The sequence below is a fragment of the Euwallacea fornicatus genome, chromosome 4 (assembly GCF_040115645.1).
Source record: "Euwallacea fornicatus isolate EFF26 chromosome 4, ASM4011564v1, whole genome shotgun sequence".
Taxonomy (NCBI): domain Eukaryota; kingdom Metazoa; phylum Arthropoda; class Insecta; order Coleoptera; family Curculionidae; genus Euwallacea; species Euwallacea fornicatus.
The window spans coordinates 2,160,648-2,177,855 of NC_089544.1; the positions used below are offsets into that span (position 1 = coordinate 2,160,648).

Sequence of the window (17,208 nt, forward strand, 5' to 3'; positions counted from 1 at the left end):
TTGGAAGAGATACTTACCTGTCGAACTTTCAGAATCAAGTTTTCGAAGGAAGTCCAAACTAAAAATCAAGTTTAAAACTCTTTGGTTTTGATAAGATGGTAAGTTGGAGGATCGAGGGAGATGTTACGAAAGTTTGAATTTATTGAGTTTTTCTCCACCGGCTTAGAGCTAAATCGATTTTGCTGATTCATATTTGACGACTAAAGGTAAAAGTATTTTCCGTGCGGTAAAGTGGGTCACTTTTGTTGGCAAAAAAGACTTTTTCTTAGCTTCAAACAGTGGGCTAACCCGATGCCTGCGGTTGGTTTACACATTTTCTTTCAATCCTTCCCCGGCCACACGCGCATGTGCCTATGATTTAAAACAGCAGCGTGATGCGCGCTTGTTTTGCACGCACACATGCCTGATGAAGCCAATAAGTAGAAACATCTGTTAATGGTTTGCTCTCTTTCTACTTTTACTCGAGCGTTCTTTTACGGACCTCTTTTCCGGTTCTTATAAGAAAAAGCAATATTTTTGCTTCATCTCATTCACGTTCGTATAAATAAAGCGAGGCTTCTATTATTATTATTATTCCTGTAGTTCTCCTCTTTAAATTTTCAAAAGCGATCTTTTGTTGCTTTTTCGGGCAAAGATGTTGGGTCGAATAATCGTATCTGAGATCGAGGGCGATTTTTTTATCGTTTTTGCTATAGTTCAGGAAAATCTTCGGGTACGACACAATGAAAGACGTCATTTTTACTTAAAGCGAACTGGAACCGCTGAATCGGAGCGCCGCTGTTGCTCCTCGAAGATTAAACTCCCCACTTCGCTCCCTGTGAGGAGGGACTAAAGTGATTGTTTATTCCCATTAAAGCAACAATTTTCTGCTCGCTTGGGCCGCATTCGTGTAAACAAATAAATTTCTCGTAATTGTTCTTGTAGATCAAAATCCCCCAAATACATTCCGAGATATCGTCCAGAGTCACGCACAGGGCCTTCACGCGAGAGTGCACACTCCATTTAACGTTTTTGCTTGGAAGCCTGAAAAATGTGTCAAATACAAAAATTTCATAGAATTCTCCTGAGGATTTCTGTTCCTCCAATTGGTCGTGGAAATCTCGATCGTGCCTCAAAACCGTCCTTGCCGATGACACTCAACAATGTATTAAAGCCTTGAAAGGTGAAATCAGAAAAAGCTATAAATACCTGATTTTACTATCAGCCTTGGGCTATTACGAAGTTGTTAAAAGCCAGAAAAAGCCACAACATAAACAATAACAGTAAACTTATCCCTTTTACGGAAGTGCCATCAATCATCCGACACCTACTCGCAGCTTCGCTTAAGAGCCCAAAGAGATCTGCCTTCAGGTAAAAGAATAATCAATATTCAATGTGTTATTTAAGAAAACATATTAATTTATACTTGCTACATGTCTATACGACTTCTGCAGTTTGTTGAACTTGATAATGCTTGATCCATTACCACACAAGCGCCAATTTAATTTGCATTCGTTATTAACATGTGGCATATCGTTTCGTTCGCAGGCTCAAAGTTTAATTATCCTTTCGACAAGGAAAGTGGTAGTTACAAATCATTATAAATTAGTTCAGGGGATGACCCCTCAATTAGTGCTCGGCCACTGCGAGAGGTGTCGAAGTGACAAATAAAGTCCCCAAAAGAATCCCTGGAATCTGAGATAATGCTACCAAGGTTTAAAGGGCGTTTAATTGGGTATTAGTGGTGACAGGTGATTGGTCCTATAGAAGAAGGGGATCGGAGGTGAAATTGATTTTATTTTTTCTCAGTTTGCTGGGAAAAAGTTCAATTGAAAATGCCTTTACTCCATTCACTTAAATATTTTTTTTACAGGGAATTTCGTTTTAGTGCGATTTTGACCAAATTTGCATCAATACCCCAAACGAAAACGAATAATTTTGTAATGTACCAAAATTCCCATACCACCATTTTCTAGAAAACGACGCATAAAATTACATTGAACTTTAGGCCTTGTAGATTTCCAAATGTTCATGGTCAGACTGAACCATTAATTAGGTATTTTCTCACGCCAATCTATTGCGTATCATTAGTTCACATGCTCTTTATGTTTAGGAATTCGAACTGTTACTTAGGGAGAAAAATACTAAAAGAGGACGTGATACTTGGTGGTAACCTCTTAGATAAAAACGTCTGCGCAAACTTCAAAGATTCAATTTTCTTCTCCCGGCCGGTGAAATCGGTCTCAAAAGACATATCTTCTTGAGCTTTGGTCCACCCCTGCGGTGGACGTTACCGAAAACGCGTAGTCACAGCGCTGCCCAACGATGACTGAGGCCGCAGCCAAAAGTTGCGTCGCCTTTATACTGCGCGCGTGGCCAGGCCTGCGCAAAAGAGAGCGATGCTTTTTTTAAGATTCACGATATGTAAAACTATAAGTTCAATTTGCGTTCTGCAGTGTCGCATAAGTGTTCGCTCTAAATTTTATATTCTGGAGGCAAATTATTGATGGATAAAATGCGTTGGGCCACCCAGCGGGTTCTCATTCGGCATTTTGATGAGTCGGGTTTTTTCGAAGGTATCAAAGTTAATCAATGATAAATTATTGCGCAGTAATTAGCTTGATGATGGAATTATATGTATTCTACCAAAATTTAACCATACGAGTTCGCCATTAAATCGAACCGTAGCACGTAAAAAGATTAGCACATTCACATTTAAATCGACGCTATCAGCTTAATCGAACCTTGATTTGTGGTATTATCCAGATTTAAACACACGGGATTTTTTGTTGAGTACTCCTGATGTGGACATGTTTGTTTGCTTTCGGCTTAGGCTAGTCTGCCTAATAACCGATAATAGAACAATAAAATTTATGTTTTTGACCTGGAAATGTTAATCGAACTAAATTTATAGCTGAGTTTCGCGTGAATAACTTGAAAGCGACTCGACGTTATACGGTACCCAGTGCTGTAGCGTAAACTAACACATGCCGCCGATTATCGCGGTAATAGCGGTTTAATTATCAGTTTATTAATATACGTGTAAACAAATCCTTTGGATCTGTATGATCACCTCACCTGTGCATGTGCTGGTGGTGCGGGTCAATGAGTCATTATGAGTATGCTAGAAAGCAGTTCTAATGCACCTACAACTAATCTGGAGTAACCCCGAATCCGGCCTTAACTACACCAAATTGAAGAAAAGCATGGAGCAGCGTTCCGTCATGCTTCTTCTTTCCTTCCATAGTTTCCCATTCGTTTCATGCTTCTCCATTTCTTTCATTTTTCTTTATTCCATTCATGCATCGTTTCTTCCATGCATCCTTCCTAGTGTGTGGATTCAGTTATAAATATGTTTGACTATTATTTATGCGTAACTGCTAGTAATGGGAGAGTTTTCCTTTGTTGACTGTAATTCGTTTTATGCCAAGGGCAAAATGATTTCAGCGTTTTTACGACTAACAATGTCACTTTCGGGCACCATTGTAGGCCAAGGAAAGATTGGCAAGCAAAATAAAAAATGGCTAAGGTACAAGGAAAATAGTATATTGCGAACCTAGTAGGAAGAGTATCGCGTTTCCGGGTGATGAACATTAGAAGCCACGAATGTGTTCTGCGCTCATGACACAGCGCGGCATGTAGCGCATGGGACAAGCGCCCGGAAATGTATTGCTGCGCTTTTGGTAACCGACTTGTAAAATCGCAATTTACTTGACATATATGGACGAATGGCACGGGAGTAACTGTTGCTATTGTTGGCGCCTCACTGAGAAAATGTCTTCAACGACACGAATAGAAATCTAATTGATCTAGCAGTAATTTCTATTCGCACAGAGGACGGGCCGGAATGTTTGCCAATGCAGTAATGCATTTTATGCTAAATTAACTCGTGTTAAAGATACTAATGCACCTTTTCACGAACGCCATGTTCAATCTCGCCTCTTGAAATAGGCCTTTCTTACTACTTTTCCATCAACCTGTTGCCGGCAAATTTGCAATCATTAATCGCGGATCTGCCAATAAAGGTGGGTTACCCTTCTACGCAAATAAACAGTTTACCCGTCATTCTGTTAATCCCGAAACATTTCAACTTAATCTCCCATTCTCCATCATCAATTAGCAACCGGGAGGTTTATATCATATTTCAACGCGACATGCAACCAAATACTTAAATACGATTTTTTTTAAGGCGGTCGCTGCCATATTAAGCATTTCGAATTTCGAAATTTATGTAAATGACCGGAGGCCCGAAAATAAAATACGAGACGTGGGCGAGTATTTATGAGACTGACCAGCCGAAATTTGCATACTTCTTATATCTTGTATGACAAAAACGTATTCCGGTCGGCTGGAGATTATCACCTAATTTGGAAGCGTTTTGGAAAGTGGCAATAAATATGTTACGTGTAATTAACCATACCAACACATGCAGGCCGCCTGAAAAGTTTTTGAACTGATTTACCACATCGATGTAACTTTATGGTCCATTCACCGCGCATGCGTCGCTTATCCGTGCGAAAATACTCCTTATAAGGGCACTGGCGGAGTCGCGACCGACAGAGCTGTGCGCTTACGCGTCTGCCGAACGGCGATGCATTGAAGAGAAATATTAGTCGACTGCGCCAATGGAGTACCGATTCGTACGCCAATGCAATGATTTTCAGTAATCAGCTGCTAAGTCCGTGGGCAAGGGGCAACATCAAGAATTTGATCGATTCTTTATTCTGACATTTCCATCGAAATTAGCTTGCAATTAAAGTTGACAGGACATTGGTAATTCGGCCCTAAGTATTTCTGCGGCCCAATAAATGCAAAAAATTACGCCCGCTTTTACCTTCGAGATCCGTTAGGAAATAATTCACTGGAGGTCCTCAAAATTTCCATCGGAAAACGCTGTGTTGTCCGCGTTGAAATTTCTGCTCGCCCCATTTTCATTAACTCAAAACTGATGATTGTTGGAGCGGGGGCCTAAAAACGCGAAAAATGGACGTCATTTTTGGTCTGAGCTGGCAGTTGCAGTATTTGCAGAAACCGAGAAGAGGAATTAATTTTAGTACTGTTTCAGCGGCAGTGCCTAACAGGGCTTTATGGCCGAGGTAAATAGAGCTGATAAAGCTCGGGGCCTTACCCTTCATGTTTTACGTACAGAAACGTATTTTTATGAAACGTGTTCAAGAGCTGGAGAGATGCGATAGGAGCGTCTATCTGGGCCCCATTCGCAGCACCTACAACAAATAGGTTTATGTCTCTCCATGCCTGGACAAACCCGGAAAATAAAATGAATTCAATTTGAAGGTACCAGAGTTGAACCGCAGGATTGATTTATATTATGCAGGCATCGCCGATGGTATAGACTTAGTTTGAAACTCTTGAAGTTCAATAATAGCCCCTGGCTATAACTGAAATTCAGGAATTCCACATAATCTTCCGAGAGCTGAAACTTCTCCAACGTTTAGGCTTTGGCCTTAAGCGGAGTTTTGCATATTTTTACGGAATTTGCGACAATCAGGTCAATCTTCAGGGTGACGGCAACCATAAGACATGCGAGGCAGCCTAGGAACCTCTAAAATATGTGAAAATTCTGTTATTTCATGTGGCTTTAGAGTGTTATTAGAAAAAGTATAATAGTAAGGGAGAACGGGGCTAACATAGTAATTCAATCTGGTAGCTACGTGGCTATACGACAGATGGCGCCATTAACACTGTAGAGTTTCCTTCAATGCCGGCACTAACATGATAAGTTTTCATTTCTTTTTGCCTCGATTTTTAACAATTGCGTCTGATTTAAGCTAATTAAATTGCGTTTATAAGATTTTGATATTATTAATCGTTTAGCTTCGTGCACGACCCGTGTTACAAATTTAATAAATTAATCTAATTTGAAGGTAAAATGGGGTGCTGGACACGATTATGATATTTTATTTCCACTAAAACGGCACTTTATTAGCCAAAATCGTTAAAAAAGGTTAAATCGAGGTCGTGGGACCAAGATGGCGGGTTTTTCTGTTCTTGGATGTAGTGGTGCGTGATTACACGAAGATATAATTATGGAAGAAAGTTAATGAAACAGATGGTGGTGGGTGTCCAAGAAAAATGATTGAAAGTTTTGAAATTACAGAACATGGCAGCGAGTAGGAATGGAAGCCGGTTTCGATTAAAACTTCAACTTCGAAAAAAACCCTAAACATGCAGATTTCAACGATTCAGAATCATCAAAAACATGTTTTTTTAACCTTTCTTTCATTTGCAACATTAAATTTTTTTCCTACTCAGTTGGGAGAGAAAACAAGTTTTCTACTTTCCCGGCCGGGGCTCGGCAGGATTGCGACCCACAGCAAAATGGTCCACGGCGAAATTATAGCTAATTGGTCAAGCTATCTAACAGTTATTTTGGTTTTGAGATAACCCTTCGACTTTACTCACTGGAGTCGAAAATATCTTACTGCACTATCTTAGCCCCACTCCTTCCCATCCCGGCGAAATTCTCCAGACTCTCTGAGGCAGTCGGGAGGAGGAATTCTCTTATTAGCCCTTAAGTAAACGCCCGGAGCTCCCGTGCTCCTCGAGCGTTATTTCGCACAATGGAACAAAAATTCATTCAATAGGAACGAAATTATTCCATCGAATAAAATAACACCGCTGTAATGGCATTTTTGCCTTTTTTTCCGGTCGAATTTCGTTCATTAAAAAGCGACTTGATCAGCAGTCTTTTTACTAAAACATCGACGTTATTAATCTGGATGCTATGAATTTTAAAAGTTGTGAAGCGAAAAGGGATAAAAACTTTCCCCGGATAATAAAATTGGAAATTTCGTTCGGGGGCTCACTTTAAACAATAAAAAGACAGGCTCAATTAAAATTCCCGAATTACTGACTGGTTTGTCACTTATTAGGTTCTATCGGCGGCGAAGCGTTTTCGAAAGGAATTTTAGGGTCTGAAGTATTTTTAATCAAGGCCTTATTTAGACGGGCGTTCTTACAGCGTTCCGGCAAAATTTCATTGATTAAAAGAGGTTCACTGACTCTAAGGCCAAGTAATTAACATTACGCAATCATTACTAACATTAAAGCACTTAAAACTGATAGTAATGGCAATTTTTAACTACCTATTGTAATTGGACCCAGTGAGTGAGACATAACCATCTTTTTTAATTCATACTTGGACAATTAAGAGTAAACATAAAGCGGTTTAAAATTGCTGAAGTTTTTATCGCTTTGTGGATAGTCGTAAAACGAGAACGTTTAATGCAGTTTATTAGCTACGTAATGCGGAATTTTTGCAATAATTATGTTGAGTAGTGTCTTTCAATAGTGCTTCAGCTCGCATTTTTGAGTGTTCTTTTGCAGTCGATCGCCATGCAATTACCCCCAACATTACCCGCAAAAGAAAGGATTACCGGTAAAGGACCGAAGTAGACCGTTCGGCGTTGCTTATTTTTATTTATTTATTTTTTTGCCGAAGACTGTTTGGAGGACAAAATCGAAATCAAATCAGTTCCCTATCAACAAACAAGTTTTTCCGTCGTTTAGATACTGCTTACCCGAGTTTGTCTTGCATTTTTAACCAAATTTATGCCCATTTTCCTCAGAAGTCAATCGACAGATTTTGAATCGCAACGTAGTTTCGAAAGACCTTTACTACTTCGAGGTGTCACATGACCCATGTTTCGGCTTTGAAAAATCGGCCATTTTGCGCCGCCGGTGACGCAAACAACCATTAGGGACATAAACAAGGGTCTAGGGATGGTACAGTTATATGACCACCCCATAAAGACTTATTGCTTTAAAAGTATAAACATATAAATCTATAGCCGAATGTTACGCTTAGAAAACCATAAATAATCTTAAGCCAACATTAAAGATGCCGGAAGAGATTCAAATTTTATATGTGTTTATTAATTACAGTCGTAACAGACCAACAGATTTCTTGGTTTTGTTGACGATGGCACTTTTTGGGGCATAGGGAGGAGATCAAACGAGCATGGGTAGTTCTTAAGTCTTAAGTCTCGAGCGGTTGCCGAATTGACTCGACTTGTTCAGATCGTAGCTCATTGAATAATAAATTATTTTTAAAATAAATAATTATTTTTCATTACGTTCACGATTCATCCTTAAAATTGTACCTCCTGTGGTATTTAATGCTGCTGTTGTATTTTAAGAAAATCATAGCTGAGCAGATAACAGGAAGGACGCGACATTTAGAGCCGCACTGTGACACTCAAATATACAAAGTGGCCCAGTCTAGGCGACCCCGACAGTCCACGAAAAGTCAATTCGTTCTGGGGGAGGACAGCGTTTTAGACTGTAGACACTTTCATAGATATTTTTTTATGTTACGGCGGCAGTTCCCAGGGAAAAGCGCCCTAATTACTTTTTTTATGCAGTAGTTTGCATCGAATGGCACTATAAAATCACAAATCCTAAGGAAAAAGGCTTCTAAGCTGTCCCCAGAGAGGCTTCGCTTCCAGAAATACAGGAAAATGCCAGATTTCTATAGCCCCCCGGGGAAAAGTATTTCGTGAACACAATACACCTAGATCAGTCATTTATAATTATTTTGTGAAAGGGAAAATGCTTTTAACGCAAATCTCTTGAAGGTGTTAGTTTGTTAGGACGCAAAAGTGAAAAGATAGTAATTTTTGTCCTATTTAATGCCGGTTTAGAAATAGAAAAATAAAAATAATGTGCTAAAAAATGGCCGGAGGGGCGGGCAAATTTAGACTCGCACGGTATATTTTTTAAACAGTGTATTGCTGTGTCAGCAAACAACGATAAAAAGCAAACAACTAGACACAAATTTCAAAACAGTTACATATCAAAGATAATGGCGATAATTGAATACCTACATTTCCAACTGCACGATTAGGGCGCGAAGCGAGAATTGTTGTCAGCGTATTTTATGTATTTATGTAAAACAAAAACAAGCATTTAAACGGGGCAATAAATTACGATAATAATTTATTCCGAGATTTTCTCGTTTGTATGAACATTAATTCAGATTTTATTTACCAGGCGAAATTAACGATCGCTCTTGAACTTTCTTGAGGTATTGTTCCAGTAAGAAGATAAGACGCTTCGAGGAATTGTGTGTCACTTTTAGTGTTAACTGTTCATTTCTCACAAAATGGTGCCATTGTCTCTCTAATTTGCTTCTTCCGAAAGTATCTTCGTGTCGAAAATATCCAGTTTTCTTTGCTGCGAAAGTGCCCGGAATCCGTCAGGCCGCCTTTATCCGCACGGGAGGGAGCTCAGAGGGCGAGTCCTCTCGAGCACTCTCCTCCTTTTTCTCTTTTCTAGCTAAATTGCCCATCGTTTGCATGGAAATCTGCTCTCAGTCTCCATCACTTAACACCACCAGCTGCAGCAGGTTTCAGATTATTATTTACTAAAGTGATTTGTGCCTTCTTGCCTCAGTAGCCTGCGCTGGAACATTAGCGATGTGATAACGGTTGCTGGAAGTGCATTTTATCGCGCTGCAACACTGAAGTGAAACTCTTACGTCTTCCAACATGGCCGTTGCTTTGATTGACTAATTTAAGAAAATGGGACGTTTCGTCTTATCGCATCGACGATTCCAGAGGATGCGAATGGTATTCGAACTTGTCGTCAGTGGTTTCATGTACATAAATTGTCGCCCGCTTTATTCACTCCTCCGTACATCCATGCTGTTAAAAGAGATTTTTTCGTCGAAGTGCTTCTGCGACGTCCCCTCCCCTTTCACACCACTCTATCACTATGTTAATTTCAGTCGTAAACGCTAAACGTTTTTTACAACCTCGCAGATAAAAATCACATAGGTTTAGGCCTGGTGATCTTGTGAGCCATCTCATCGGTCCATTGTGATCTACCTACTTAAGTTATCAGTACTTTGGTCCATTGGGTCTAAAGAGCAGATAACAGTTATCCGCAACATGTGTTGGTTACTTCATGATGACTTCGCTAAAGTTACCGAAACGCGACAGTGGTGAAAATTTCATGCGACCTTCAATCCGCTTAGACCTCCTCAACTGTCGCAACACAACTTCACACACCAAAACCTGTAGGCGTCGATAATTAAGGAATAAGAACTCGAAAACGTATTGCTAAGAGGTTCTCCAATTGAAATTCAAACCAGATTTTCGTTTGTGGGCTGTAAAATCTTAGTCTCCGATGCAAATTCCGAATTTTAGAGGAAATTCCGATCCCCCGAAAACTTATCTGTTTTGCATGTGTCTCAAGGAATGTCTTTAATTTAAAATTACTTATTACATGGACAGGGCTGGCTTTAGGAAGTCGAGCGCCTAGGCCGAAATCTCTGGTCGCTGTCCCCTACCTCCAAGAAAAACAGTCGACCGGAAAGATCCGCCGCCCTTCCTGGTCCGGGCCCCCTTGCCGGACACAACATGATATGCACTGTTTTTCTCGCGGAATAAAATTTTAGAATTAAACGTGTTCTATGTGTAACCCACCTAGAGCAAGATACGGAAGTCATTCCTCATGTCAGTCATGCAAAGAAACACTACCTCAAACACCTAGAAATTCTGTTTTGTTATGTAGTAAATGCCTGCCATGACCGTGTAGGAGTATCCTAAAACCGTACATGCACGTGGAATGACCTCACATGCATGGGGTCAAATTCCTGTTTCCTGCCTGTTTATGGCGGTCCTAACAAGCTGATTATCACCTCGCAAAAACTTTGCATCTATGCGAAAAAAATTTAAATTATTGCTAATAACATTTATAAATAATCGTGACTGTGATTGGCATAAGTTAATTGCAGTTGTTACGATTCGTTTCATGGAAATTATGCGGATTTGCATACAATGTCGGATGATAATTAATAAGTTTGCATAAATTTGGTATTTCGGCCTAGTTATGAACTATAAATAATATAATGTTATGCGTGCGTCTGTCTAGACTTAGTTATAAAAGCGCTTATTTGGGATATTGCAGAATGGGTCTATACTGGGCGTCTAATTAGCGAAACTTGTTGATTTTCGTTATTTACAAAATTCGTTTTTGCATCGGGGCACGCATTTGGTTGAACTCCTTCCAATTTCCTGTTGAGCTTTCCAAGGGAGCGAGTTCCAGCTCTATTCACTTTAATTCAAGGGTCTTCCGACTAATTGTATTTTTTGTTCCAGGTTAGTGAATCCTTCGATCTTTGCAACGGAAAGTTCTTTGCAACTCTACGAGCATGCATTCAACGCATCTTGCCGTGATAATAAGCAATGCAAGTCACTATAAAAGTCCTTACCATGCAAATGCCATAATCATTCTAGCAATGGACCAAAGATTATGTTCAATGCGACACAGTAAGTATGCAAATTCAGCCAGTTCCATCTAAACAAGAACACGTACGTACCCTCAATCGCCCCAGACTTCATAACTATCGTCAATTATTATTATCAGCCAACACGCAGATCTGTACGGCACGAGTGCCGTAAGAGCGTCTGAATTGTCCGGAATTATTTGAGCGCCGTGCCTTAAGTTTCAGATGAGCGCCCTTTACGCCATGAACTTGCCGAAGGTATTACGGACGATCATCCCGTAAATGGCGGTGGTAATCCTATTAAGATTCTTTGTTTTTCTAAAAATAAACTCGTTTCAGTGTTTTATTAGTTTACACGATAAGCTTGTATAACAGATTACCTTGGATTAATTGTCTGCTTATTGATTTACTGTCTGGAGGTGTTTCCAGGATCAATCTTGCCCTGTCGCAGAATCACTGCCTCTCGACGAAAGCGTTTGAGTATCTAATATAAAATTATACGAACGAATTTAAAATTATGTGAACAAATTGAAAATTATATAACCAAATATAAAATAGCATCCCAAATATATTTCGTCTTAATCTTATCCCGGGCACGTTTGTCCCACTTCCTAACCCATTCTACCTCAGATTAACCCCGCGTCTCCTGCATTTCTATGGAACAACCCGCGATTATCACACAACACAAAATATGTGCTCAAACAATACCTACAAATTAATTTCACAATCCAATTTATTTTCGAGATATCATTGTTAAGTGCACTTCAAAGCAGAGGTTCGAGTGCATGTAGTGCATATCTGCACACATGTGCATCCTTGACTTCATTTCAATTTTGCATTCCGTTAAGTGGAAGAGCTTTCCGAGGGAATAGAACGTTGTTGGCAGTGCTTCAGAGGGGAATATCGATATTTTAAATTGGGTCGGTAATGTAAAAGGCCGTGACATTTCTGGTATTAATGGTATTAATGGATTTATTGGGCTGCACCGTCGTTGTTTCCAGAGATTACTTTGGGTTGTGCATGGGCGCAGGGTAGCAGCGAGGGGAGAATGGTACACGTAGCATTGAACTTAAAATGCAGACAGAACCCATTAATACACGATTAGCGAAGCAGTCTGTTCGTTAAAAAATTTTGCACCTCACTCCGTCATAACCCAATGAAATTTCGTTTCAGGCTGGATGGGCTATTTGGAATCCAAGGAAAATGTAGAGTGAGAATGGATAAGTGTCCGATATATCACGGGTTGGTATTTTAAGCAGTTTTAAATGAGAAGTGCTTATAAACCGGTGTCCTAGCTCGTTTCATAATAGAAAAAATAAATAGCATATTCTTTGGTGTACATATTTTGACCTCTTCTAGCGAATTTTTACGAAATTCCGTATCCGCGGGTTTTTTTTGGACGGGAAATTCAAATTTATCGACGATTCAGCTATATCTTCCAGACGGCGCCACAAGCAACCGTTAGGACACGACCTCATTTAGGCAACTTAAGGCGAATGCCGAAAGATCCAGAGACGAGCACCAAACGTATCTTTGAAGCAACGAGAGCAAATCATCAATTTCTAGACTTCTACGCAAAGAGAAGCTGTTGCCATACCATTTTACGCCTGTTCAGAATTTGTTAGCAAGGGATATTCAACCCAGAATTGATCTCTGCAATTTGTCACTCCAAAAGCAACGTCACGACCCTTTGTTCTTTACTAAAATATTGTTGGCCAACGAGGTAACATTTGCAACTTCGCTTAATTCAGTGAGAAACAACCATTCTCGCAATACAAAAAGTCCTCATTTAATTGACCCGCATTTAATTAACCACCCATTTAATTAACTCCATTTTCACCAGGAATTTTCAATTAATGCTTATTCACAACTTCAGAAATTTAACGGTCTCTGACCGTGAATCTGATCCCAACAAAAAAGACTTCAGGTTATTGAAAAGGGGTACCCCGATAGAGCGAACCGGTCAGTGATGCCTTTATAGCGCTGCTGGCAGAGCGACAGCCCTGATAAGCAGTGGCCCCTGGTTCATCAAACCCAGGTGAAGGTGGACGCTAAAAACGAATTCGGTGAAAATTTAGGAATTCCACAATTCATTGTGACACTCCTTATATTTTCATACAATTTTGAAATTCGCACCGAAAAAATCTCCCCTGACTCTGGTGCTCAAAGGGACGTTGACCAATGAGGCGATATTCGAACACCCTGTATGTTTTCAATTTAAAATAAAAGTTGTATCATCACATAATCACATGAAGGTTCTCGGAAAAATTCAGTCATGGTAATGCATATTGAAATAATATTAATTGGTACCTGTAGACGAGTCCCACTTCCCAGGATGGTCAATAATTATAATTATTCTAAAAATACATCCGGTGTTTGGAAATGTTGTACAAAAGGGTCCACTGTTTTTCTTGGAAGTTCTTGCGCCACACGCCATATTTTTTCGAATAATTGAGATTTAGCGATGCATGCGAAGTTGCATTTGCCTGTTGTTATTGCACGCTTTGGCCCTGGTTCAAGGGAAAACTTCCAGGAATCGAATTTTCCAGTCTGGGAGCTGTGCTCAAGCTAAAACGTTACTGAGAACTCATCATTTTTTGTTAGTTACTGTGGGCACTTACGGTGCGTAAAAATGCATTCAAATGAAGCAACCAATATCTCGAAAATTGCTATTAATCCACCTGTAGGCGTGAAGAATTTTAATTATCCCCGATATGCATTATTCTCTGCTGTAAGTGGTAATTTCAACGTCCGAATGATTAATTCTCACAATAATTATTATCAAGTTGCGATCGCGCTTGTAAAATAATAAATACTTTAGTGTTTTTCTCGTTCCTTCGATATTAAACCCTGAAGGTCGGATGTGCCCAGCTAATAGGGCAATAATGCCTAGTTCTTGTGTCTGGATACATAAGAGAACTTATGCAGAACTTGTAAAAAGTAGTGCAACACGATTATAATTTTAATAAACTCCAAATTTAAAAAAATGTGTAAACACATACTGATTTATTTAAAAAAAAAGGTATTTAATGCATTACTTTTTATGTTCAAATTTTTCACCCTTATCCAGCTACCGCTACTAACTTGTTTTTTTTTTAAGGAAAAGTATCCATTGTTGTATGTCAAAGGAAAGGTAATTCAATAAGGGATACAACGGTATACTCAGAAGGAAAACTGGATCTACAGTTTCCTGGAACGAAATAAAACAAAGTACATACCCTAAAAAGATTAAAAGTTTTAATCTTTGCTTTCTAAGCAGACAATCCATTCTTAATTGACTTGGAAAGAGAGTTAAAAAATAACAATAAGACGTAGAAATTCAGAATCGTCGTCAATGCAAACAATTTTTTAGATATAGAGTGTTTGGCTTTTCGTAGAATTAATTAATCGTTAAATTCAATTGTTACACGTACCTGCCGCAGCAAGAATATCAAAGAATTGATGATGTATCTCAGAAGAACTTAAACGATCATGTGTCGTACTTGCAGTTATTGCAAAACGAAGTAGTTCCACCAATGGTCGCAATTTTTCCTGGAGAAAACGGGGAATAAGTAGCCAATAATATTTGGTTCGAACAAGTTGGTGGACCACCACATTATGATATGGCCGCGAAAGAGCATCTTGATGAGATCTTTCCTGGGAAATAAATCGGCAGAAGAGGCGCAGTAGAGTAGCCGCCGCGAACTCCCGATCTTACATCCCTCGATTTTTTATTTGTGGGGTCACCTGAAAGATTCTCTGTACGGAAAAAGGCGACAAAATTCAGATGATTTACATCTTGGAATTTAAATAGAATTAGAATTAATAACAGAAGCAACAATGGATAATTGTATAAAGGATTTCGAGTCATTGCCAAATTGTTTCTGAAGCCTAATTTGGCCATTTATTGTAGGAATTTCAATTGTGTTTGATGTAATAGTTTGTTTTGTATCAAATAATTTAATCCCTTAAGGAAACTGTGTCCATCCAAACTGATCCAATTTTAGTTCTGAGCGCACCATTGTGTCCCTTATTGAATTACCTTTCATTTCATGTACTATAAGGGTACCTTTCCATTTGAAAATAAAAAGTTACTAGGGGTTGTTGGATAGGGGCGAAAAATTTGATCATCCAAAGCAATGTCTTAAATCCATTTTTTTTTTTTTAATTATACGTGCTTATCTTTTTTTTATTTCGGATTTATAAAAGTTATAAAAGTGTTGCAATACTTTTTACAAGCGCTGTATAAACCCTCACAATAATCAAAATTCGCACCAAGTATCTCGGCGAGATCGACACTAAATAGCGGTGGCCAAAAACATTTAAACCGGTTTTTTGGACCATCTTTGATGGTTACACCGAACTGATGTTGTGATCACGTCAGAGCTGGATTTTTCTTTTTCGCTTAAAGAGAAAGAAAATACAATTTCAGTCAAATGATATCAAAAGAGGAAGATAATCCGGTTTCCCGCATAAAGGTGAATAATTGGGCAAAAAATACTCGCAAACTGCGAATTTTCGTCATCGAAAAAGTACATGCTTTGTTCAGAGTTTCAGCTGGGACTTTGGTTACCGACTTTGTCTCAGATTGACTCTTCGGGGGAATAATAAGCAAATACAGCCCTGTATGCTAACACATGTATAAATGCATAGTCTTTGGCCCAAGTCTCAAAAAAGAACTTACCGCTCTGAATTTTTTTTTGAGGATTGAAAGCAAAGACCCCGATACTGAAGGAATGCAGTTACTTTACGACATCTGCAGTGCCAACCAGGTCTTTAGAGATCCTGTGCATGCGATTACACAGGAAGGTTGGGTGGATTAAACTTAATTATTATTGTGGGATTATTGTTATCAATTTCCTGGAGCCATGGAGTATGGGATCTTACCAGAAAAAGCTATGGAATATTGTAGGAATTAAAATTTGCATACTGAGGCCGTCGTGGTATACACTAAGGAATCCAATAAATGTCGACTTACCTTACCTCGTGTGGCGAATCGCATGGGAAAACATCGCATCCAATCTTGCTCAAACGCTCTGTATCTTTCTTCGACCCTTCGCTGAGAAGTGGACAGGTCAGCGGGAGGGAGGAAACCTAAATTATTAAAAACATTGCTAAGAAAATCAACAATCTTAAGACTTACGAACATGAATATTCTGGAGAGGCGTAGGACACATCAGGAAGCTCTTTTTGCTCGGAATGATGAGCACCCGAAAAGGGGTGAGGTGAGGCAGCGCAGTTACCCCGCGAGTTCCAGAACTCACCAGGAGGCACCACTCCCTTTGGGCATAAATAAATGTGAGGGTTAACCTATTAGTGCCCAATAGAACGTAAACACTGTTCGGTAATTTGAACGCATTTCGACCGCTTTTGCATGTCAGTACTTGCAGGGAACGCTTATCGTTGGGATTAGGGCGCACGCGCGAACTCATTTTCTTCTCATTATCGTCAATTCGAAAGACGCACTATGTGCGTTGTATCATATGTGTGAAATTCAAGCAAGTTCGATCTCTTGCAAACATTTATTTTATATAAAAATTAGTTTTTTTTATAAGAATTTTATTTTTCGTTGTTTAATTTTTGTTGAACGATATTCATGTTATTTGCTTTAAATTTTTAGAATATACTTTTTTATTTCCTCACAGTATCTACATGTAACCTTTTCTTCATATCACCCAAAAGCAACGAAAATCTGTAAAATGCGTTTTTTGTTTTTTTTCCAAAAAAAAAATGTGATAAATGAAAGAGAAAATCTATTTGAGCGATTTGGACGCTACAGCCTTAATGAATTTTTGAACGACTGGACTCCATCGTAAACTGCGCTGGGTTAGGCTTCATAATTTGAAGCCTCCAATCATTTCCTTGTGCAATTGAAAACCCTAATTGATACCATGTGATTTAAACTGTGTCAGTGATTAAGTTTAATGTTCAGCGATGCTGCATAAAATATGTGAAACCTCACACGCCACATAGTCACGCCAGCCAAAGCTACGTTTGTA

At 39.2% G+C, this 17,208-nt stretch overlaps 1 protein-coding gene across 2 annotated transcripts in view; it reads left to right on the plus strand.

The window, feature by feature from the left end:
• The window catches only part of dally (division abnormally delayed protein), a 134,026-nt gene that overhangs the window by 15,707 nt on the left and 101,111 nt on the right, over positions 1-17,208 (plus strand). Inside the window, exon 2 of one of the 2 annotated variants that reach the window (XM_066302982.1) lies at positions 11,103-11,273. The exons of the other annotated variant lie outside the window; for it this stretch is intronic. Coding sequence (XP_066159079.1) covers positions 11,156-11,273 — 118 coding nt within the window. The 5' untranslated portion in view covers positions 11,103-11,155. The remainder of the gene's footprint in view (positions 1-11,102; positions 11,274-17,208) is intronic. 2 annotated transcript variants of the gene reach the window in all.